The following is a 25,501-nucleotide window of genomic DNA, read 5'->3' on the forward strand; positions in this document are numbered from 1 at the left end:
ATATGTATTAAGGAAATATTATTTTAACATACATACCTGCATGTAATTTGAATAGCGTTTTGTAGAGATGTGTATAGAATTTCATTGGATCAATATTTAGAACATCACCTTTGAAATGAAAACAAATATATATTAGGTAAGTACAGCTTCTGAAGACAAAGCAAACAAACTTGATTAAGAAAATATCTTACCTTGCCCAGAAAGAATATGAAAAGCAGTCTGAACACAGTGAAGACTTTCTTGGTAACTTAGGTCCTTTAAAAAGAAAAAAGCTATTAAGAATGATAATTATCATTTATATCTTTTAAAAAGTAATTAATTAATAGTTACTTACACCAGATTCAATGAGAGTGTGAAGAACCACTAATAAATCATCAAAAAATTCCACATTTATAAGGTGAGCAAACCTAAAATTAAGCAAAACTTAGTTAAAGGATGATCAAAAAGCAGAAATATGTAGGTAAAAATTAAACTTGACTTTAAAACTTGATTTTTAATACTCCTTATTTTAAAATGTTAATTATGACAGATATTATAGTGATTATTAATATTAATAATGATTCACACTAATAGACACTGTGCTCAGCAGGAATATATAAAGCACTAAACAGATCAAAAATATTTTAAAACACTTTTTCCTTAGAAGTTGCTAAGAGCAAATATACTCCCTGGGGAAAGTTTACTAGGTTTCTAGCAGTATGAAAACTCACAAAGGAGCCAGCAGAGTCAGCTTCTAGGAAAACAGGTAGTAGAAAGAGAGAAAGAAAGATTCTGTCATTTATAAGACCCCAGGTCTTGGGGCACAGCTCAATGATAGAGTGCATATTTAGCATGCACAAGACCCTAAGTTCAATCCCCAGCACCCAAAAAAGATCATATGGACCCTATGACAGCTTTGAAGATAAAATTAGAAGACTATAGGAACTGGTGTTTAGTTGAGGTTCTTGCTACTAATTACCTATATGATCCTAGACTGTAATTTGACTGTCTTGGGCCTCTATTTCTGGAAATAACTGAGACTACCAATAGGGTTAAAGAGAATCATATAAGAGGCTGGGATTGTGGCTCAGCGGTAGAACACTCGCCTCTCATGTGTGAGACCCTAAGTTCAATCCTCAGCACCACATTAAAAATAAATAAACAAAATAAAGATACCGTGTCCATGTATAACTAAAAACATATGAAAAAAAAAAGAGAGAATCATGTGAGCTACTAAATGTGAGCCTACCCTGTATGTATACTATAAATTATTAGGCACTAAAGTTGGCTTAAGCCAGGATACCTTTTAAATATTAATAAAGAATTTTTGCTATATAAATCTTAGACCAAGGAGAGACCAAAGAAGTAATACATTAGAAGTGACAGTCCATGTCTATTAGTACCATTTTGTGGGAAGCCATTTGGCATTATTTATCAGAAGTGAAGACGAGCATACCCTTTGACCTGGCAATAGATGCATGCAAGTGCATGAAGATATATATACAAGCAGTAACACAGGGGAAAGGCTAAACAAATATTCGTATCCATAAAATGGAGTATTAGGAACTTAAAAAATTAAGTCATCTATATGTGCTAACATGGAAAAATACAATAAAAATGTCTAGTTACAGGACATATATGTAAGCATGATTCCATTTGTGAAAGGCGGCAGGCAAGCAGACTTATATAGATGTACAAGAAAGGGAATTTATTTTAAAGTTTAGATTCTTTTTATTTGGATTATTTAGATTCTTTTTATTTGCTTCTAAAATAAGCAGGTTTAAAAAAAAAAACTTAAATAAGGAAATTGGCCATTAAAAAAATAAATAGCAAGTTTTACATAATGTAAGAGTAATCCCTTCTCTGATTAGCCTTTCTTTGAGAATTCTCAAGGATGAGGACATTACCCTATAAAGAAATGCAACCCAATGCCAAACAACTTTAGTCATTAGAAAGTAATTTCTTATAATGAACAGAACTTGCCTTTTCTATATCTTCCAGCCATAAGTCCTATTTCTATTTTTAAATCTGTGTTATCCAATAATGGTAGGCACTAGCTACATATGACTACTAGAAACTCGAAATGTGGCTGATCCAAATTGAGATGTACTGTAAGTATATAATATATACTAGTTTTCAAAGACATATTTTAAAAAGGATGCCAAGGGCAACCTATCAGATCCTGACCCCCCATCACCGCACCCCCCTCACCACGCGCCTTTGCCAGGTAAAAACTCTGCTTCTTTTCTTCTCATTTAAATAAATCCTACTCTTTTATGCTAAAAAGAAGAGGGGGAAAAAAAAAGAATGCCAACTATCTCATTAATACTTAATACAAATTGTATGTTAAAATAATGTTAGATAAATCTAATTTAATAAAATACATTTCACTTGTATCTTTTCACCTTTGTAATAATATAGCTAAATTGCATATGTAGTTCACCTTATATTTTTATTGGTTAACAATATTATACAGGATACCATCTCATAACTAATAATAGAAAGCTATCAGGACAACCATTCTTCAAGAAAGTAATCAGTATTAATAGGATATGCAAAAAGACGTATTTTAACAGAAACATATTATAGAGGATTCGAGAAATGATGTACAAGCTGGGATTTGGTAGATAACTGACTACACAGTGCAAAAAAGAACCAAGGACTGAGAGATGAACTTTAAGGACGCCTACAATGTACAAAACAGAAGGAAAGAGTTAACGAAGACTTAAAAAATAAAACGTTGAGATAACAAAACCAAAAAAGCCTTTTGTTACAAACAGTTTAAGGAAAGACAAAAAGCGAATGAGGACAGAGAACATTATATTTATAAGGAATCTAAAAGATTTCAACCTACACAGCCCTTACTTGGCAAGACCTTCAAGGACTGCTGGCAGAAGAGGTGATCTCTGGGCCTTCTTCAATATTCTGAAGTAGGTTACAAATACCATATTCAGGGTCTCCGTGTGCTGGCAGAGGAAACAGACAAAATCACCTTAGGGTAACCTGGTATGCTTTCCTTGAGCTAACACAACTATGACTTTCAAAGTTAAATCTTCTTTTTCCCTTATCATCTCTCCCCATAAGTCAATCTTTGGAACTTTAACAAAATAGAATGAAAATATACATTTTTTGATTCATAAAACTAACACTGACCACACAATAGTTTCTTGAGCACCCTAAAAATCATCTAAGCCTCATGAAATAAATCAAAATTATCTACCTACAAGTTGAAACAATAATTTTCAGGTTAAAATCATATAATAAAACATTCTGAAAAGCATAAGAGAATATGAAACTACCTACTAGCTTAAGTTTTTTCTCCGTACTCTCAGAAGCTTCTGCTTCCCGAAGCTCTCGCTCTAGTTTCTCTTCTGCTTTCTTCCACTGAAAATAGGAGGAGAAAGTAAGTATACCATTGAGTGAAAAAAAGCAAACAAGCAAAATGTCAACATTATAAAACACATATCTGACCATATACTAGAGGGAGGACTCATGAAATTAGAAGGAAAATCAGTAGAGGAAGAGAACTGGGTAAGGGAGGGAAAAAAGGGGTGATTCTGGGGAGTGAAACTTGTGTCGTGTGTGTGCAAATATGTCACAATGTATCCTATTATGTACAATTCTAATGTACAGGTTAAAAATTCTGAACAGGAAAAAGAAATGAATGAATCATTTTTTTTAAAAAAAAAAACACATATTGTCTAGGAAGGTAAATATAAGCAAAAGTAGAACCCATGGAACAGATGTATATGCAAGCCATATTTATAATGGTGACTGCCTCCTGGGAGGGAAGCAGAAGAACAAGACTGGAAAGAGAAACAAATGAGACTCCTGCCTCTCAACAATGATTTCTTTCTTTGCTTGCTTGCTTGCTCATTCATTCATTCATTCATTCACTCATTCATTCATGCAATACGGTCATTATTCATTTATTTATGCAATACGGTCTTGCTATGCTGTGTAGGCTGGCTTTGAACTCTGGATCCTCACTGGCTCAGCCTCCCGTGATATTGGGATTACAGATGTATGCCACAACATCCAGCTTCTAATGGTTTCTTTCATTTCAAGAAAAAAACAGAAGTAAATCTTTTAACATTTGTTCATTTTGAGCAATAGATACAATGGGATATAATTTTCTACAATTAAATTTTTCAAAACATAAAAAAGAGAACATTCACTGAACACAAAAATAACTCCTAGAGTTATTAGCCCATCATCAATAATTCCTCCCAATCACATTTCACATAATAAATAAAACCAGATATTACTTTAAAAATTCAATAAAATATCCAATTTTTTTCCACTTCCTAATGTTGGAAGAGCAGCAAACAATGCTGCTAAGCTGCCTGAGGCATAGAGAACTGACTAAGGAAATTTCATTCCTTCATTAAGAAACTGTTAAAAAGTTGCCATGTTTTTATTGGTCTTTGTCCCCTCTGGCCCCCACAGAGACATCCAACTTATTAAGTATTTAAACAATACCATCTTAATGTATTTATTTTCTTTGTTTATAATTAAGTCTATTACTTCTGTCATGTTTTGAAAATGTATGAAGACCAGTCATAGAGATCACTGGAAATTACTTTTTGTTTCGTTTTTACAAGTAATTTCATAACTCTAACAAACTGTTTAAAAATGTTGTATTTAAGTGATAAAAATAATGAATTTAGTGGTGGTAACAACTACTGTTTATAAAGCATATCCAGTATTATAAACTCTTAAGTTTATAATACATCATCATCTCATTTAAACTGTATAATGATTCTCTAAGGAAGATACTAGTTGTCTTTTTAAAACAAAGGTTTCTAAAGTCTCAGTAAACAACAATGGGATAAATTTCAACTCAGGTTTAACAAGGGGTGGGAATTCTAACCCCCCAAAAATGATTCAATTAACAAGCTCACGTGTGGCTCCAATCTTCACATGGATGCATCCTTTTATATTTAATATTTACATATTATTATATATATATATATATGTGTGTGTGTGTGTGTGTGTATACGTGTTTATATTTATTTAGTTATTGATGGACCTTTACTTATTTATATGCAGTGCTGAGAATTAAACCCAGTGCCTCATACATGCTAGGCAAGTGCTCTATCACTGAGCTATAAGCCCAGCCTAAATGTATCCTTTTAAGAAAAAAAAAAAAAAAAAAAACAATCTGTGTAAAACAAATGATTCTAAATTGATCTAAAAAGCAAAAGAATAAAAGCCCATGACAAAAATACCTTTCCACCTACTGTTCTTTGCCAATAATTGTCAATTCAAATTGATATAAGAAAACATTTTTTGAAATAACTGGTAAAAATTAAATTCTCTAAGTATTAGATTTTTGCGAGAGACAGTAGGACTGCAAGTCTGAGACCAGTCTAGCAACTTAGCAAAACCCTCAGCAATTTAGCAAGATCCTGTATCAAAATTTCTAAAAAGTTTATCAAGGACTGGGGATGTGGCTCATCAACAGGAAAGTGCCCCCGGTGTTCAATCTCTAGTACTAAAACAAATAAAAAATAAATACTAGGTTTCAAAATGTTTTGTTTTGTTTCTTTTTTTGAGCAGGGTCTCAATATGTTGTCCATGCTGGCCTCCAACTCATGGGCTATAGCACTCTCCTGCCTCAATCTCCCAAATAGCTGTGACACGTGCTACCATGCCCCACTCTCAGATTTTGAAATATAAAAAATCAAATAAAACAACACTTAAATAAAACAAAAATGGAAATAAACCAAACCTTTCTCTGCATTCTTGATAGAGTTTTTCTCTTTTCCTTGAAAGTCATGAACTTTTTGGGCTTATTGATGTCTTCTGTATCTTTTTTTACTTCTACTTCCTTGATTCTTAGGCACAAAAATGTTTTTAACATCTAATATTGGAAAAAAATACAAATATATAACTTAATATCTATACCCTCAAAAATTTATATAGAAAAAAATAGCATTTAACAATGTTATTTCCTCCTATCATGCAAAACCACTTTCAAGCATTTTTTATCACATTTTACACACAGTTCTACTATCTTTTGCTAATCATATTCACTTATTTGTGAACAACAATATTTGACTAAATACATAAAACTTTACTGTAATGACGATGACATAGACTACTTACATTGGTAGATAGGATTACAAAGAGTAAGCAAGATAGAAAAAGGTTTGGACAATATGGAAGGAGGAAATATAAATTAAGATATTTTGAACCTGGCTTTAATTTACTAAGCTTGCTTCAGGGTTTTTTTTTTTTTAATTTTTATTATTGGTTGTTCAAAACATTACAAAGCTCTTGACATATCATATTTCATACATTTGATTCAAGTGGGTTATGAACTCCCATTTTTACCCCGTATACAGATTGCAGAATCACATCAGTTACACATCCACTGTTTTACATATTGCCATACTAGTGTCTGATGTATTCTGTTGCCTTTCCTATCCTCTACTATCCCCCCTCCCCTCCCCTCCCCTCCCCTCCCCTCTTCTCTCTCTACCCCATCTACTGTAATTCATTTCTCCCCCTTGTTTTTTTTTTCCCTTTCCCCTCACTTCCTCTTATATGTAATTTTGTATAACAATGAGGGTCTCCTTCCATTTCCATGCAATTTCCCTTCTCTCTCCCTTTCCCTCCCACCTCTCGTCCCTGTTTAATATTAATCTTCTTCTCATGCTCTTCCTCCCTGCTCTGTTCTTAGTTGTTCTCCTTATATCAAAGAAGACATTTGGCATTTGTTTTTTAGGGATTGGCTAGTTGCTTCAGTTTTGCAGTTAATGGTGTTAGTCTTCATGTGTTTCTCACAATAAAAAAAAAAAAAAACAGCATGAAGACTATTGTTATTATTGAAAGAAAACTAATTTTCCTTTAAACCAATGGTTTCCCAATTTTATCAAGTATCAGAAATACCCAGACAACATGTTAAAACACAAATAGCTGGATCCCATCCCCAGAATTTCTATTTCAGCAGGTATGGAGTCAAGCCCTAGTTATGTTTCTAATTTCCAACTGATGCTGGTCCATAGACCAAAATGAGAACTTTTATCTTAAGCCACTCAAAATTCCAGAAACCAATTTGAAAATTGATGTTTTATGTGCTACAGCAACCATTCTCATATTTAAACACAACAAACAAAAAGGTTTCAAATACTATATTTTGTTTCTCTGGAAGAAACTATCCTACTGACTTCCTTCAGTCACAGTAGCATTCCTGGAACAAACATTTGAAAACTACAGGTTTGTATTATTTTGACGTTCCAATATGCACATGTAGAAGAAAGCTGAGTATTTCAGATAGCGGGGCTAAAAGCTCAGAATGAAAACAAGCAATTACTAAAGGCATAAAGTGGAAACCTGGGCCATTCTAGGTATTAGAAAGATCAATTTCTAATATTTTGTAGGTATTCTAGGTGCTCATAAAATATCATTCACCAATCAAAAGTAACTTCAAATTAAAGGTTGTGGTTTTTATGGGGCTAGAAATTTAGATCTGTGATAAAATGTTTACCTAACATGCAAAAGGCCCTAGCTTCAATGACCAGCACCAGCACCACCACCACAACGAAAAGGATGTAGTTTTTTATTCTAGTAACACTGAAATGAATAGTTTCTCTATAGCTGAGTTTCATGTACAAGCCTTATTAACTGATCACTTTATAATTCTGAGTAAAAATTCTAAAGATTTTCTTTTACTTAAACCTTATAGTTATCATTTTGGTGGTTCAGCAGAAATCTAGTTTTAAGGAAACAAAGGGAATTTGATAGCAAAGGACAACTATAAAATAGGGAACTTAAACACATGAGTAAAAAATATCTACTTAACCATCAAACTTTATAATTAAAAAGAAATTTAATAAAAGTATCTAAGACCCAAATGAAGAAAACTATAAAACTTCACTTAACAACATAAAAGCCTGACACAATGAAGCACACCTGTTATCCCAGCTATTTGGGATGATGTAGGAGGATCACAAGTTCAAGGCCAGCATAGGCAAATCAGTTAGACCATATCTCAAAATAAAAAGACTGGCTTTCCTTCTATAGTACAGGGAATTGAACCCAGTGCCTCCCACATGCTAGGCAAGCACTCTACCACTGCGCTATAACCACAGTCCCCACAAATAAAGTTTTTTTGTGTAGGAATTTAGTATCTAATAAATCATCTGCATTTCAAATCAGCAGAAAAAGGAAAATAGTGTTGGAATAATTGGCCAAATCAATGTTAAACTGATACTATTATATATATTAAATGTAATATTATATCTACACAAAAACAGGTCAAATAGCTTAAATATTTAAACACAAAATATAAAAAAATTAAAAACCTGGAAGGAAAGAATCTATAATTTTTTTTTTTTTTTTGGTGGTGGCGGAGGGTAGGTACTAGAGATTGAATCCAGACCTTTTTATAAGTCAGAGTGTCTCACTAAGTTGCTTAGGGCCCCAGTAAGTTGTTGAGGCTGGTTTTAAATTTGTGATCTTCCTGCCTCATCCTCTTCAGTCACTGGGATTAAAGGTGTGTACCACCATGCCCAGCAAGAATCTATAAATCTTGAGACTGAGATGGTTCTATGCATGACAAAACATAGCCTCATATGTAAAGCACAAAAGCAAACTAAAAAGGCTGCTTAACCAAGAAAACTTTGTAACTTATGTAACAAATATTTAATATCTACACTCATAGACTACACACACACTCAATTGTGTTTCTTTTGTTATCCTCAGGTCCTAGACTAGTGCCTGGCACATGACAGGTATTTATTGAAATGAATAACTGTTGAAAGAATTACCACAAGTCATTAAGAAAGATAACTCCTAGAAGAGAAAAGCTGCCAAATACAAACATGCAAACAAATTCAAATGAGTAATAAATGTACAAATGAAAGCAAAGCCTTAGTAATAAAAATGTACAAATAAATATACATGCAATATATACAACTTTTCACCTACTCTACTAACAAAGATTAAATAGTAACATTTAGGGGCTGAGGTTGTGGCTCAGTGACAGAGTGCTTGCCTAGCATGCATGAAGCACTGGGTTCGATTCTCAGCACTGCATATAAGTAAATAAAATAAAAGTCCATTGACAACTAAAACATATTAAAAAAAAAAATAGTAACATTCAGTACTGGGCAGACAGTTAGGACCTAAGTGATAAAATGTTTTGGAAGACAATATGACAATCTGGCATTCTCTCTCAAGTTTTTTAAATGTGAGGAATGATGGATCCAGTATCTACACTTCAGAAATTCCATTCACAGAATTCTCATATGATATGAAAAATAAAAATCATATGGTCAAAATATTTTCTTCAACACTGGCTTTAACAGCAAAAATACAGACACAACTCAGTTGTCGAAAAAAAAAATAAGTAGGGGACTCACTATTCATATGATGGAATATTATGGCTATCATTACCAAAAACATGAGAGCCTTACACATAAATTCACAATATACAAAATAAAAATAGCTCTAAAATCTGTTCATAGTATAAGCTCACTTTTTATTTTAAAATATAAGCAAGCATATATCTGCAAAGAAAACTACCTAGAACAACATACATACCAGATGTTAATAGTGCTTACATTATTTTAAGTACTTTTAATGCTTTATAGAAGTATATAAATTCCTTAGGCTAGTGGTTTAGCACAATGGTAGATCCCCAGCACCACTAATAAATAAATAAAATAAATATTCTTCAGAACAATTAAAATAAACTGTATAATTTAAAAACAAATAAAATGCAAAGTAAGAAAAGAAAGGCTTACCTCTGGCCTAACTTCATAATTTCTGCCTTTCACAAAACCAGAAATCACTTTAACTACACCAAGAGAAGCTTGGCCTAATTTATCTTGTTTAAAGAGCTTCTTTACTGCCTCACAACACATTTCAGATATCTGAAAAATAAAATGTTACACTAAACCAGTGTTTTCAACCTGGGCACTACTGGTATTTTCTTTGTTGTGACAGGACTATGCTGCACATTGGAGCTATAAAATCTCCCTAAGCTTTACCAGTAGTAATACATACTCCCCCACCACCACAGTCCTGAGAATATCTCTAGACACTGCCTAGTGTTCCCTAGAGGGCAAAACTGCCTCCTGTTGGGAATCACTCCACTAAACTTAGTTCTAATAATTTTCTTAAAGAGATAGTACTTAAAAAATTGATACTAGTTTAACAATAAATAATTGCTCCAAAACAATTTTTTGGGGAAAATAAATCTCACGGACTATAATGTTCTGTTAAGAATAATAGCAAAAATCATTTAAAGCAACTCACTGATTTTGACGTGTCATTCATGAGAGGAACAATCAATACAATGATGTTATTGTGAAAATTAAAATGAGGTAGTGTCACCAACAGCTCACATAAGCTCTTCACAGCCACTTCAGCCAGTCCTTTATATGCCTTTAAGGAAACTACATTACTTTTCTTTAGCTTCCTTTGTTTCCAATCTAATTAAAAGATAAATGTAGTTACTTACTTATTCATTGGTCAAAACTTAAACTGGATTTCTTTTACAATAAATATATATATATGTGATCACAGTCTAAAAAACTAAAAAGACTTCATGGTGCTTCATTCTGCTTAGAAAATGTCTACACCTGCATGTTGTCAATTCAGACAGTACTAATATGTGGCAACTGAGCCTTTGAAATGCTCAGATTTGCTGTAAATATAAAATATACTTGATTCTGAACTTAGGATAAAAAAGATGAGAATGTAAAACATCTCATTAATTTTTAAAATCATTCATATATCAAAACAATAATTTAGATACATATATAATTTACTACTAAAATTAGTTTCATTGCCTTTTATTTATTTATTCAGTGTGGCTAACTTTTTTTTTTAATGACATGTAGTTCATGTTATATTTCTATTGTACAGTGCTGGTCAACATAAAGTTAAGTTAGTTCCAGTTGGGACACCAAAGCATGATGCAAAATCCATGCTAGCCACAACCACTCCACTATCCTCCACCACCTTCATGCCCTCATCAAACCAAAAGGATTCAGCAATCCTGCTCCAACTGATAGTAGCTGGGTGATCTTTAGGCTTAAAACTAAAAAGAACACTAAATCAAATAAAAGCAACTGATTTAGGCAAGTAAATCTCTTCTCTACTCAAAACCCAATTTTTCCTATGCCCTTCCTTTCCTGAAGAGAAAAAAGAAGGGTTGATAGAATAGTTTAAAATCCTCAACAACTTATAAGGCATCCACATCCATTTCACGATATCTTTCTTCTCTGATTATTGTTTCCAAATAAAAACCAACGGTAGAATAAACCCCAACTGTTTAAATTTCAACAAACATACACAACTATTTCTAAAGGACCATAGCAATAATATTAACTCTAGTAGCTAATAAAATATAGCACTTAGACTGATAGACATAGTTCTAAGCATTATAAATTTATAAATTCTATTACTTCTCACAATAATTCTTTAAGGCAACTTCTATTATTATTTCCACTTCATAGATAGGAAAATTGAAGCAAAGAAAGATTAAAAACTTACTCAAAAAATAGATACTAAGTGGTAAAGTCAGGCTGAACCCAAGGAGTCTGACTCTAGACACTGCTCTTCAACATACACTATACACCTGCCTCTCACTACACAACAGAGAACAAAGAGTTCACCTTCATGATCAAGGTTATGCATTTTATATACTTTTAGGATCTATTTAATATACCTTTAACCATTTGCTCCAGATTTTCCAAATAAAATTTATACTGGCTAACCAGGCCCTCTTCAAATTCTCGTAACTTTTGGGTTTCTTTGCGGATCTGAAAAGACCAAAAGGATCAATTATTTTTTAAAATCAGAATACTAAAATTCAAAAATTAGCACATAAAATGAGTGCCTTGCATATGCCCAGTGCCGGGGGTGGGAGGATATAAATAAATAAGATAATTCCTATTTCTCCCATCTCTAACTCTCCAAATTTTCACTTATTTTATACAGTAATTATATCTAGCTTTACCTTGGTAGATTTTTCTGCTTCTGTTAAGGGCCGAATTTTATATGAAGGAGTAATGTCCTTAAATAGCTCCATCAGAGAAACTACCACCAGCTTCCGAACAGTAACAGCCACATCAGGATCCTGTTCCATGAGCATGGAACGTAATTCTTTCAGTTTTTTAATCTGTTAAAGAAATAACTCATGAGGCTAGAGATTTCACAGCAAAACAATTCTGAACAAAAAAGAAAACAGACTTATGCCTCACGCAATAAATGGAATTCACCTGTTGACTCTCAAGCCAAGCCATATCAAACTTCAGACACTGTGTACCTTACCAAGATGAGATACATCACTAAAGTTACAAGGTAATGACATTTTTGTCATAAAAGCAGTTAGAAAAAGAAAGAGATTACAAAAAATAGCTGCAATTTATTAATTTACCTATTTTAGAAATTCTTTTTTGAGTTTTCTTGAAACCTGTATCCTATTTTCCTGAAAACTTTTTGGAGCACTAAAATGTTACATATGCCAATCAAATATATATTAATCACATATAATAATCAAGAATTAAACATAGGGGGCTGGGGTTGTGGCTCAGTGGTAGAACACTTGCCTGGCATGTGTGAGACTCTGTGTTCAATTCTAAGCATCACATATAAATAAATAAATAAATAAATAAGGGTCCATGAACAACTGAAAACTAAATGCATCTAGCTAACCACATAATATCAATAAGATGCATACAAATATAATTTATATGATGTAATAAAGAAACAAAAACTTGGTTTCAATTAATATGTTTGTTTTAATGAACTACTTTCGCCTATAGGAGTGATATCTTGAAAGTTAACAATGTTTACTACAGTAGGGAGTAGAAAATATAATACTTATTCGCTATCTTTAAATTGTGTAAAATGAGCATACAGTTCCATGGGTTAAAGACCTGGATTCTAATCTGGTAGCTGTTAAAACCTAGGGAAAAAAAAAAAAATCATCTGAGTTTTTTAAGGTTCAACTCTTCAATTATAAAATCAGATCAACAAATCTTGGGCTGTGGCTGTGGCTCTGTGGTAGAGCGCTTGCCTGGCATGTGTGAGGCACTGGGTTCGATTCTCAGCACCACATATAAATGAACAAAATAAAGGTGCATCAACAACAAAAAATATAAAAAAAGAAAACAAATCTTATCCTATGGTTTTGTAATGATTAAACCAGGTAATATAGGTGAGAAATATTCTAACTCCCCCTTCCTGATTCTCCTCCAGATGTTCCCCTCTCTTTATTAGAAAAAGATAAGTACTGCTCCAAAGCATACCCAAATTAATTTTTACCCATAAAGGTAAATAATCTATTAGTAAGATGCTGGAGATTCCAATATAATAATAATAATATCATTTTATATGACATCATATATATTTTCTTAATACTCAACAAAGTTTTGAAGTAGATACTATCTTATTTTTAGAGATGAAGAAAGTGAGTCATGAATAAAATAACTTACCCAAAATCTCACAAATATTACTTAGCAGGGCCAACACTAAACCCCAGGTTTCTTAGGTTCACATGTTATAACTATAATTATTTTACCACTATCCATAACACCCAGTGAAAACTCATTACAACTGTGACTGTACTTCACTAAACATTTTCCACTTACAAATATTCATGAACTAATTTACTGTCTTCTCTGTAGCATGTTCTTATTAAAACCCTATAGGTCAGACAAGCAAATTTCCAAGTAGGTTCCTCCTCCCTAATACAATTAATTGTGTAACTTTCACAGTTACCACAACAAGTCCAATATCTTCATTTGGAGCTGAGGAAAATAATAAGAGTTTAAGTGACTTTTCTAAGATTACAAAGGAAATTAAGTTCAACAGTAGGATCAAGCAAAGATTTTGCCTACTTTCTTTCTAATCCATGTACTATGTTTAGATATTTATTTTCCTTTTCGTGCATGTTTGTAGGCAACAAGAGAATCTTAATATATCACATATTTGTGCCATATCTACTATGAAGAGCCTAAAGAAATTAATACTACCTACATTGCTTTCTGGATCTGACAGTATGGCAGATGCCAAAGTTGCAATATGTAATTTCTTCTCCTGTAGTTTCTTCTTTCTCTCAATCAAATGTTCTTCTCTGGTCATCTCTGGAATAGGATCTTCAATGATCTCTGAAACAGATTTGATTTTCCCTCTTAAGTATGCCTTTATTTACTATCCAAGAAACTCAATAAAATAATTTCTGATACTAATAATGATGATAACAAAGGATTTTGTACTTATTATCATATAGCATCCTCTCAGTAATTATGTTGACCGGTAGTATTATTAGACCGTTTTTACATAAGAAAATTCAGGCATAGGGACAAAAAGTAAGTTAGCTAATTCCATAAACCTGACAGAAATGGGATTCAAACCCTGGCAATTTGATTCTACAGCTCATATTCTTATCCACTATGCTAATAACTCCACAATAATTTATATTAACTAAAGAAAGGAGGCAATCTGATTTAGTCTTTTTTAAGTACAGAATATTATCCTTTGTTTCCAACTCTATGTAGTACTTTGAATTAAACAAAACAGTCCAATTTAACAAATTCAAAGAACTAGATGTAATAAACTTAAACAAACATAATTTGTGATAAGCTTGACAAGTTAACAAGTTAATGTATAATCGCATTTACACTATTAATAAGATATAAGTCAAAGTAAAATTTAACCAACTTGCTGACACAAATTTTAAATGAGTACAGTTTCTAACAATAAAATCTGTACTTTCAGTTTAACTCTGATTAGTTAAAACTGTTATAGCTATAGTTCAATAATCTAAAACAGACATATACAAAGTATAATTGTTCTGAGAACCAACAAAAATGACTTCATATCCCAGAATCATTTTTGCAATTTAAAGCTAAAATATTAAAAAATATTTGTAATTTCTTCTGTTACAATTAAAATAGAGAACAGTAATAATTAACAAAACTCCTTATGTGCACCTTGACTCTACAAATACATAATTGTGTAAATTTTTCCATAATAAAAAAACAACAAAATGTCAAATTCTACAAGGTGAGATTTTGCAAATGTGAAAAGTTCAAAATGATCTTTAAATGAGCAATACTTCAAAATGTATATTCTAGATTTTACTTAAAATTAACTCATATTTTTATTATGTAAAAAATGTAATGACTAATTAATAATTTAGTAATTGTAAAGATGCATTCCATTACCTTCCTCAAGTTCCATCTCTTCTTCTTGATCCTCTTCATCTTTGTTACTATCAGTATCTATGTGGAAAATATACATACTAAAATTGTGATAATATATGTAAAGAAAAGCAAGGAAATAATTACCATAAAACTCAGGACAGTAATTACTTTTATAGGGAGGGAGCAATTAGTGATTGAGGGGAGCACAAAAAAATGTTTCTGGATTCTGGTAGTGTCTATTTCTTTCCTGAAAGGTAGTTTTATGGCTATGTGCTTTGTGATAAATCATGAAACTTCACATCTTTGATTTCTGTCTTATGTTTTTTCCACACACACACACACAAAGATACATTTAAAAAAAAAAAAAGGCTAATCAAAGACAGTTAATGTGTTCACATTTTTTAAACAAAATTTGGCAAAACAAACTCTTTGAAAAGAAAATTACCCAAACCTTGTAGCTTCAGGTGTACTCACAATACAAGAGATACCTGAGATAGCCACCTGTATTTCTGGCCAAATCATCAAGGCTGCTATGTGACTAACTAAAGCTAACCTTATTTTGTAGATGAATAAAAGCCAAAATAAAATTAAATTGTAAATGAAAAAAATGTCATGGTATTTGTGAGGAGTTAAAAGTTTAAAACACCATGGGGCTGGGGTTGTGACTCAGCGGTACAGCGCTCACCTAGCATGTGCGAGGTGCTGGGTCTGATCCTCAGCACCACATAAAAATAAATAAATAAAGGTGTTGTGTCCAACTAAAATACTAAAAAAAAAAAAAAGTTTAAAACACAAGCTGTTTAGACTCACCTGGCTTCTCCCTTGTCTGTGGGATTATGCCACTTTTATCTTTGATAGGAAGCAAGTGAATCAGTTCCTTCTCAGGTGCAGTTTGCAGAGTTCTTGGTATTTTTTCATATTTGTCTATGATATGCTCATGCTTTCGTTTCTTGACGTGAACTGGTTCACTATAGGAAAAAACATCATTTTGTTTTAATGCATTTTAAAATGTACCTAGACCTATCATTTTCAAAGTACTATGGACTCTTTTATTTTTAATTATAGATGGACACAATATCTTTTATCTTGTTTATTTGTTTTTTGTGGTGCTGAGGATCAAACCCAAGAGGTAAGCATTCTACCACTGAGCCCCAGCCCATCAAAGTATTATTGACTCTTGACAATGCAGTGGTTAGGAATACCAGCCTCCCCCCAACTAGTTTAAAAAAAAAAAAAAATCCCAATTTTTATTTATTTATTTATTTATTTATGTATTTATTTTTAGTGCTAGGGATTGAACCCAGGGTCTCTTGCATGCTAGGCAAGCACTCTACCACTGAGCTATATCCCCAATCCCAAACTCCCAGTGTAACTTTTGACTGCCAAAAAAAATAAACTACTAATAGCTTGCTGATAAAAGAAAGTTGATAACACACATTAGAATAACACAAAGTGGCTACAAAATTACCACAGTAATACAGTATGTACTTCAGTTAATTTTATGCATTTATGATTTAATGTTGAGTCAACTAAAAATAAAGCCATGAATGGGCTCCAAGTGTTTATGGAAATTCTGGTAAACTTTTTATAATGTTTGTGTATATTTTACAACGTAAATGACAAAACAGACTATTATCTCAATATTTTATGCACTCATGTCTTTTTAATTTTTTCAATATTTCTAGGCTCATGGTTCTTCTGCAAGTTTTTTTCAAACCATCACAAATCTCAAAAAGAAAATACATATGTAAGTGGACCCGTGCACTTCACAGCCATGTTGTCCAATGGTCAGGTATGCAAAAAAATAAGCAAGTCTATTCATATGTAACTATCAATAGAAGCAGAGGTGCTGGCACTAAGACCAATGCCTGGCACACAGCAAGCACTCAAACATCAACTGAATAAATAGACTGTATGAAGTGTTTACCACAGAGACTCAACTACACTAGTTTTCCCTTTAGATGCAAAATAAAGGTGAAAGAACAACATTCCACAGAGCCAAGAATGACATTATGCTCTATTTTTTTTCCCCAAAACCTTTCGGAACATTACACAGACTTTGGAATTGAAAGATCAAGTGTTAATCCAGATCCGTTCTCTGTGATTATGGGGAAGCAGCAGTTTTCCCTCTGGAAATGGGCATAACACCTACCTTACAATATAATAAGGATTAGTGAGACGATGGCCACAAACTCAAGACTATTCTGTCAGTGCCTCAGGGAAAAAATAGCATTCTTCCTCCATTCACTACACTTCACAATTCAGACTCAAAAGAAATAGATGTACATTAAATAAAGTCAGCTTGTAGTTCATATACACTTCTTTATTTAGGAAATAAAACTGAAACCGGAGTTGTCTCTTTGTAAAGATTCTGCTCAGGTGTGAATATCTTTGAAGTAACCACCTATGTAACATTAAGAACCAAGTTTGTAACATGTGAATGACTATAACCCAAATGAAATACTACCTAGAAGAAAGATCTCTTGTTAGAAAAGATGCTCTTTGTCCTAAATCCTTCATTAACTGTAAGTCATCTTCATCCAACATATCTAAAGGAAGTGCTTCCTCTTCTTCCTCCTCTTCTTTCTCAATCCTTTTAACTATACAAAAAATAAAAAACAATTATTAGAGATGTAAACTCTACACTTTGAGGTTCACAACAAGAAAAGCTTATTTTTTTCTAAACTTTGGCCCAGTGTTTCTAACGGGAGCACCATCGACATCTTGAACATGACAATTCTTTATTGTACTGGGGTACCCTGAGCTAGGAAAAACGCTAGCATCTCTTGACTCCTCAATCTCAGTGTCAACAGCATTCCCAGGTCATAGTAACCACCAAAAAATAAATGTCTCTCAGGGCAGTTAAGAACCAATGTCAGGGCTGAGGTCGTGGCTCAGAGGTAGAGCACTTGCCTAGCATGTGTGAGGCACTGGGTTCAATTTTCAGCACCACATAAAATAAATAAATATATAAAATAAGGATATGTTCAATTACAACTAAAAATATTAAAAAAAAAAAAAAAAGAACCAATGTCACTCTCTTAGCTCCTTCTCATCTCCCATGACTTTCACTTCCATTCCACTTCAGCTAATCTCTCCAAGTGCCATGTCCCAAATCCTGGTGCTCACCCCACTTTGAACACAAACTTTCAGGGTTCCAGCTCTCAGATACTCCCAATGCACTTCTTCATTAACTAAATGTAGACCTTCAATTCTTCAAATACTCCACTTTCTACCCATGTGTTCCGTCTTCAGTCCCTTACCTAGATTACATGGTATCACTTCAACCACTCTCATGCCAATATTCTCAATCACTAAGATCCTCACATCTCACAAAACCCAAACTATATATCATTCTAACTTCTCTGTCCTTTGCTCTCTTTTTCCATCTTTCTCTTTTTTATGAGAGAGAAAGAAAAAGAGAGCAGGGGGAAGCACACCAACTAAATACCAGAGATCACTGTAAGAGCTAGTGTTTCAAATATAAGCAAGACAATCTTAATGCTTAAGAGAACTTAAAATTCTTCCTGATAGCAATAAGACTGGTAAATATTTTCATATAAATGTAAACCCTGCACAGAGTGGCACTATAATCTACTGTAAATGAAAATTCCATTTCTCAAACATAGCAGCAATGGGTGCATTTTCTTGGTCAGCTTTCTCTCTTCTGTAGAGGATTTTTCTATTTACCATCACACTTCTAACCCCATCATCTATCTCACTTTGTAATCATCAGAGGACCCAATTTCCTACTTTAATGAGAAATGAGAAGTCATAAGCTAAAAATTCCTCCAATTTCCCACAACAGCCTTTGCTTTCATCGTTTCCTTATACTCTCAGATCTGTCTGACAGACTTTGCTTAGATGTTGAACTATAATAATGAAGACATTGCTTTTATTTATTAAAACTATTAGGACATTATGCTTTTTAAAGTGTAAAACTTAGAGGAAATCTTTAAAAGTACCTAAACCTAACTCACCCAATTCATTGTTTACAGATAAAGCATTTGGAGATTAAGTGACCAAGTCCATACAGCTTGTAAGTAACAAAATCAAGATAAAAGCCCAAGTTTCTTGACTTCCAGTCAAATGGCCTTGTACATAACACACTAATGTGTTGCCAAGGGATCAAACTACGTCAGGATTAAGAGAATGAGATGGATGTGGGGAGAATAGTTTAGGATATTTTTTGAATACCCTAAAAGTACCAGTGAAGTTGCAGAAACAGCCTGACTCAAAATTACTGTATTCTTTTCCTGTTTTGAGTAATGAAGTTCTTGAAAATAACCCAGACAATTAGAGCTCAAATTCACTCCAAGTTTAAAAGTGAAAAAATGCCAGAAGTTTAGAAAAGGAAATGTATCTTGGCAACACTTTGAAAAATGCAGAGTGAACTGAGGACACAGCTCAGAAATAGAGCACTTGACTAGAATGTACAAGGCCCTGGTTCAAACCCAGCAACACACACACAGAATGTGCCAAAGAAAAACAATCTTTTCACCTTAGCCAAGTTCAGGGAATGGGAAAGTGGTAGCATTGACACACTGCCCAACATTTATTTATATAGCTACTCTGAGCCTGTTTTCACAAGTACTGTATATTCAGATCTGCTTTTGAGACAAACTGCAAGCAAAAAGTAGCTGTTTCTCACAATGAAGACTGCATTGAAATGTGACTGTGATCATATATACAGAACTATATTATCCTTACCTACTCTTTGGAAGATCTGAGTACAAGAGTAGCTACTAGAAAGTAAAGTTCATTCCATGAAGAATATTTCAGAATAATCAATGAAAACTAGGGCTCATAAATGCTTTCACAATTACCTGGTCGTCTTCTCTTTGGGTCCTCCAGTGGAATGGGTTTCTTAGACACAGCATCTTTTACAGCTTGCCTTAATTTTCTCTGTTCCTTCCTGTACTTCTTGAGAGTGCTTTGTTGCTTATGTTGCTTGTTTTTTAACTTGTTTTCAAGTTTGACTTTACTAGTTTTTAGCAACTTGCGAAAGCTTGGGACCTGTTTTTTATTTCGTCTCTAGAACACAATAATAGAAGGAAGACAATACACTGACAAATTTAAATTATTTTATTTTTATATCAGGTTAAAGAGAATTGATGCTAAATTTCACCAAATCAATCCCATGATTTTAATGTCACACAGCCATACATCTTGCACATAAAGCCTGATAACAAACTATGCCAGTAATCCTACAGAATGACACTGAAGTATTGGTTATTCCAAAGGGTTCTCCAGTAACCAGAACTGTGACTACAGTTACTCCAAGAGTCTAAGATCCAAAAACGATTAAGAATTGTTGATCTCATGGTAGACAATTATTCAGGACCTTAGATTTAATACCAGTTGTTTAACACAGAGCAATACAATGGCCCGCGTTATTGTTTTAACAATAAAAACTGATATTTATATGCTGTTTTATCATTTGCAAACTGCTCTAACAAATTACCTACAACAGCTTAAATAGTGATTGCTGTTAGCCTCACATCACCGATGAAGATTTACCTAGGCCCAAAGAGGTTATGCAACTTGCAAAAGACCCCCCTAAACTGAGGAGGGCAAAACTGTCTTTGCATTCCATCACTCTTGCAGGTGACCCATCCTTCAGAAATCCAAATCCAAGCGTAATTCAATCTCTGAATTAAGGCAAACCACCTGACTTCCTATTTGTTTACCGTTTAAGGGTGAGACGGACTCGTCTGAGTGTAACTCAGACCATACACTCCCTGAGGTCTGGACCATGCTTCTCACCTTTAGCTAAAGGGTTCGACTAACATGGTTCAGAAAAACCCTTCCAAATCTGACACCTTATGGATGCCAGATTCAGCGCTTAACTCGTCGGGGATTCCTGAAGCCCTGCACGCGCACAGCGGGAGACGACGAACCCGGGAAGCTGACAGTGCATAGAGCTCGGAGGCGGATCTAAGCCACCGCCCCCTATTCGGTGGGTTTACCCCCACCGAAAAGGTAAACCAGGCACCGACTGTCAGTTACAGTGGCCCTTAAGTTGCGAGAACTCGGCTCTTAGGAACACTTACCGCCTTCATGCTTAGGCCTGAAAGGAGTCCGGACCCCACAAATTCACCCGAGATAAAGGTAATCCAGCAACACGGAGGAATCACACACGTGCTGAAGCTGAAACACTCCCTGAGCAGGAAGCGGCCTCCAACTCCGCCCCATCCCTCGCCGCCGGAAATGAGAGGCGGGATTTCCGTAGGCAGGCTAGAGAGTGCGCCGTCTAGTGGTGACTGGTGGAGGCGCCCGGCGTGCGCGCGCACAAGCCCCCGCGAGCCGCGGGCGGCGCCGAGCCATGGTAGGAGTGCGACCTCTGCAAATTTCTTGGATTGATTCTTTGACTCTCGACCAGTTTCTTTAAAAGTCTTGAAGACTTGGCTTTTTCAATCACTGGTCTGTATTTTGCGCCTCTCTTCGCGTTGATTTTAATATCCTGTTATAGACCCTGATTTTCGTAATCTTCTTTTCTCCGGAAAGTCTTGAGGGCAGAGGAAAAAAGCTCTTTCCCTGCGTATATTGCCCGCTTTTCCACGGGGACTCCGGGCGTCTTTGTGGGACAATGAATTTCTCATCAGCTCTCTCAAAGGTCTATGATTCTTGAAGTTTTATTTTAAAATATACTTTGCTTTAATTTTAGCCATTTATGTGATAAAGACCTAATTGGTGAGACCTATCTGCACTTCGATATTTTACAAATATTACCTTTGGATAAATTTTATATACTTAGTCATTCTGCCAAAGTCATTAATCTTTACTGGAAGTTTTATGCATTGCAAAAATAAGAATAGGTTTTTCAAATGCTTGTCTCCCACTTTTTTCCCCTGGATAAATTTGAGAATTCTACTCCAGGTTGTTTAAAAAAAAAAAAAAGGCATATGATCTTGGGGGAGGGGAGTGGGAGCGAGTACCGGGGATTGAACTCAGGGGCACGTGACCACTGAACTACATCCCCAGCCCCATTTTGTATTTTATTTAGTGACAGGGTCTCACTGAGTTGCTTAGCCCCTCACCATTGCTGAGACTGGCTTTGAACTCAAGATCCTCCTGTCTCAGCCTCCCAAGTCACTGAGCACAGCCCTGAAACCCCAGCAGTGGCCTCACAGTCCTTACCAGGTGAGAAAATCCAGTAGAGGGTCAAAAGAGTTCTGAGGCTGTGGATGGTGTAGGCCTTAGGAAAACTGAAAAGAAACCTGCCCATTTCTGGATCCCACTTCAGACCAAGAATCCCCTTCTATCTAGCATTCTTCTTTCTACCTCCCTCCAACTTCCCACTTGCTCTCTCTTTCCACACCCTGTCTCAGAAACAGCAGAGCCTGTCTCTCTGGAGTATTACTTCATCAAACAAATTAAAAACATCAGCCTGTGTTCTTCCCAAGTGCCTGAATTCCTTCCCAAACTTTCAGCATATCTGAGGTCACTCCCATCTTTTCAGCTTCCTTCTAGCCTCTCCAAGAATGAGGCATCCTCAAACCAGTTCAAAACCAACTCCTCCCAGCTTCTTCAGACTCTTGTATCATTAATTATCCCTTCTCTCCAGTATTCTTTTGTTGTTGTTGTTGTTTTAATATTTTTTTTAGTTGTAGATGGACATAGTATCTTTATTTAATTGATTGATTGATTGATTGATTGATTTAGGTGGTGCTGGGGATCAAACCTGGTGCTTCATGCATGCTAGGCAAGCGCCCTACCACTGAGTCACAACCCCAGCCCCTCTCTCCTATTCTTTACCTTGTCCTTTTCCTAGTAAAGCCTTCCCCTTAGCCTATAAACATATTCAAATCTCACTTTTTTCTAATAAACTTTTTTAAGCTCTTTTTTTTAAAGAGAGTGAGAGAGAGAGAGAATTTTTTAATATATTTTTTTTTCTAGTTTTTGGTGGACACAACATCTTTGTTTGTATGTGGTGCAGAGGATCGAACCTGGGCCACACGCATGCCAGGCGAGCGCGCTATCACTTGAGCCACATCCCCAGCCCCTCTAATAAACTTTTAATTGTTGTTTTGTATTCCTCCTTTCTTGTTCATCCTTATTTCCAGAAAAAGGAACTAATACTTCCCTAGTGCCTCAACTTTCTCTTCTCTGTTATAGCCCACATCTGTGCTAACTTTTTGAGAAAATGTGTCATACTCTTGGCCCGCTTAAAGTTTATAATCAACTAAATTCTCTGGATCATTCTTAAGCATTTGTTGCCAAACTAAATCTCTCCTGTCTTGAATCTGAGTAGCTTATTGTTTGAAAATAAACTTTAAAATGGGAGTTTATGTGAGTCCTGTTATTGTAATCTTAATGGTTTCTCAATTCTGTTCATCTTTGTGTCACCTGCCATTCACTCAAGGCATTGCTAAGCCTAGTTTGTACTTTGCATCCTCTTGGATCCTTCAGAGCTTTTCTAGATACAGATTAGTGGGGGTCACTGGGCTATCCTAAACTAGTATTACAGGTTTTCTATAGATTCTTGTGAGTCATTTTGGGAGGTTAAGAACCCATCTGAGGCTGGGGTTGTGGCTCAGTGGTACAGCACTTGCCTAGCATGTGTGAGGCACTGGGTTCGTTCAAGTCTCAGCACCACATGTAAATAAATGATAAAATAAAGATCCATCAATAACTAAAATATATATGTGTGTGTGTGTGTGTGTGTGTATATATATATATATATATATATATATATATATATATTTTTTTTTTTTTTTTTTTTTTTTTTTTTTTAAGAACCCATCTGGCCCTACCCATAACATTCCATAGAGACTGATCTCATTCGGGTCACCCAAAACCTCCAAATTGTTGTGGGTTTTTTCTAAGTGTACATGAATTACATCATTCCTCCCTTTTCTTAGCCTCAGTGGATCCCTCTGCTGCACTTGATGCTACACATTTCTCCTTTCTCACATTAGAATGTTGACTCCCTTGGCTCTCCTAACAGCTTCTTCCCTGGGCTCTCCTCCTACCTCTGTTTCTTCCTCCTTATGTCTCTTCAATATAGAAGATGCTCAGGGTTCTACACTTGGCCCACTTTTCTGCTTCTCTTCTTGCTCTACTTGCTCTTCTAGCATGATCTCATCCACCTATGGATTGCAAAGAGATTTTATCCAGCCCATATCTCTCCTCCAAGCTTCATTTGGTTTTGTAGTCACCTGCCTCTTGGACATTTCCACGTGATAATCATGGAACTTCAAATTACCACATTCAAAATTGAACTGTTTTTTTATTTGTACTTCCAACCTTCTCTATTTCATTTAGTTATCTACAACTAGAATCCCAATATTCCAGAGATCTTTGGAAACAAGCCATGGCTTTCTTGGCCATTCACCATATTTTGGGGTTTTTTTGTTTGTTGGTTGGTTTGGTTTGGTTTGGTTTGATACCAGGGAGTAAATCCAGAGGTACTTAACCACTGAGCCATATCCCAGCCCTTCTTATTTCTTGTTTAGAGACAGGGTCTCATTAAGTTGCTTAGGGCCTCACTAAGTTGCTGAGGCTGGCTTTGAACTTGGAATCATCCTGCCTCAGTCTCCCAGGTTGCTGGAATTACAGGCATATACCACCCTGCCCAGTCCACTCACCGTATTATAATTTTTCTGTTTTCTATAAACAAACAGGTTTCAAAACTGCTACTGAGATGACGTAATACAGTAAGGCTTTAGATGTTCTATTTCCACAGGACAATTTATATAGGTTGTAACATAGGTCTATTTGAATGTTTGCCACATGTAATAACCATTTATGACAGAAGAAGACCACCTCCTCTCAGTATCCCAAATTAGAAAAAAAAAATGTCTAGGCTGGGGTTATGGCTCAGTGGTAGAGCACTTGCCTAAAGCATGTGAAGTTCTGGGTTCAATCCTCAGTACCACATAAAAATAAGTGAAGGTATTGTATCTGTCTACAACTAAAAAAATTATTTTTTTAAAAAAATGTCATTACTGTCAGCAATCTTGGACATAAAAGAGTCTGCAGGCTCCCCTACAGCTTATCCAAAGAAGACCTTGTGGAAATTAGGAAAAGTTTCCATTTCCTCAAGATAATTTATAGGCAAAAGTAAAAACACCACCTCAGACAAACAAAAAAAAATATTTCTACAAATAAATAATGAGTGGTACCCCTAGAGTTGGGCAATATACAATCCTCCCATATGTTAAAGTGCTTAATGATGCTCAGACCTCTTTCTGTTTCTCCTAAGATTTTGGAGAGGGAAAGAGTCTAGACTCTGTTCAGACCTTTGAGAAAGTGCAATAGGTAAAAAAATCTCACCCTCACCCAGGGGCACAGTGGCTCATTCCTATAATCCCAGCAACTCTGAAGGCTGAGGCAGGAGGATGGCAAAT

The 25,501-nt window shown here is 34.8% G+C and overlaps 1 protein-coding gene across 1 annotated transcript in view; it reads right to left on the reverse strand.

Moving 5' to 3' along the window:
* Noc3l (NOC3 like DNA replication regulator) overlaps positions 1-21,343 on the reverse strand; it is a 30,542-nt gene extending 9,199 nt beyond the window's left edge. Inside the window, exons 1-16 of the mRNA XM_046450475.2 lie at positions 21,203-21,343; positions 19,976-20,183; positions 17,617-17,749; positions 15,960-16,117; positions 15,171-15,227; positions 13,981-14,111; positions 11,957-12,118; positions 11,666-11,759; positions 10,249-10,424; positions 9,735-9,863; positions 5,714-5,845; positions 3,283-3,363; positions 2,845-2,945; positions 335-407; positions 192-255; positions 37-108 (exon numbers count right to left, since the gene is read on the reverse strand). Coding sequence (XP_046306431.1) covers positions 37-108; positions 192-255; positions 335-407; positions 2,845-2,945; positions 3,283-3,363; positions 5,714-5,845; positions 9,735-9,863; positions 10,249-10,424; positions 11,666-11,759; positions 11,957-12,118; positions 13,981-14,111; positions 15,171-15,227; positions 15,960-16,117; positions 17,617-17,749; positions 19,976-20,183; positions 21,203-21,211 — 1,780 coding nt within the window. The 5' untranslated portion in view covers positions 21,212-21,343. The remainder of the gene's footprint in view (positions 1-36; positions 109-191; positions 256-334; positions 408-2,844; positions 2,946-3,282; positions 3,364-5,713; positions 5,846-9,734; positions 9,864-10,248; positions 10,425-11,665; positions 11,760-11,956; positions 12,119-13,980; positions 14,112-15,170; positions 15,228-15,959; positions 16,118-17,616; positions 17,750-19,975; positions 20,184-21,202) is intronic.
* Positions 21,344-25,501: the final 4,158 nt, after the last annotated feature.

Source organism: Marmota monax, unplaced genomic scaffold (assembly GCF_021218885.2).
Source record: "Marmota monax isolate L192 unplaced genomic scaffold, Marmota_monax_Labrador192_F-V1.1 WCK01_AAM20220418_F8-fsc00004, whole genome shotgun sequence".
Classification (NCBI taxonomy): Eukaryota; Metazoa; Chordata; class Mammalia; order Rodentia; family Sciuridae; genus Marmota; species Marmota monax.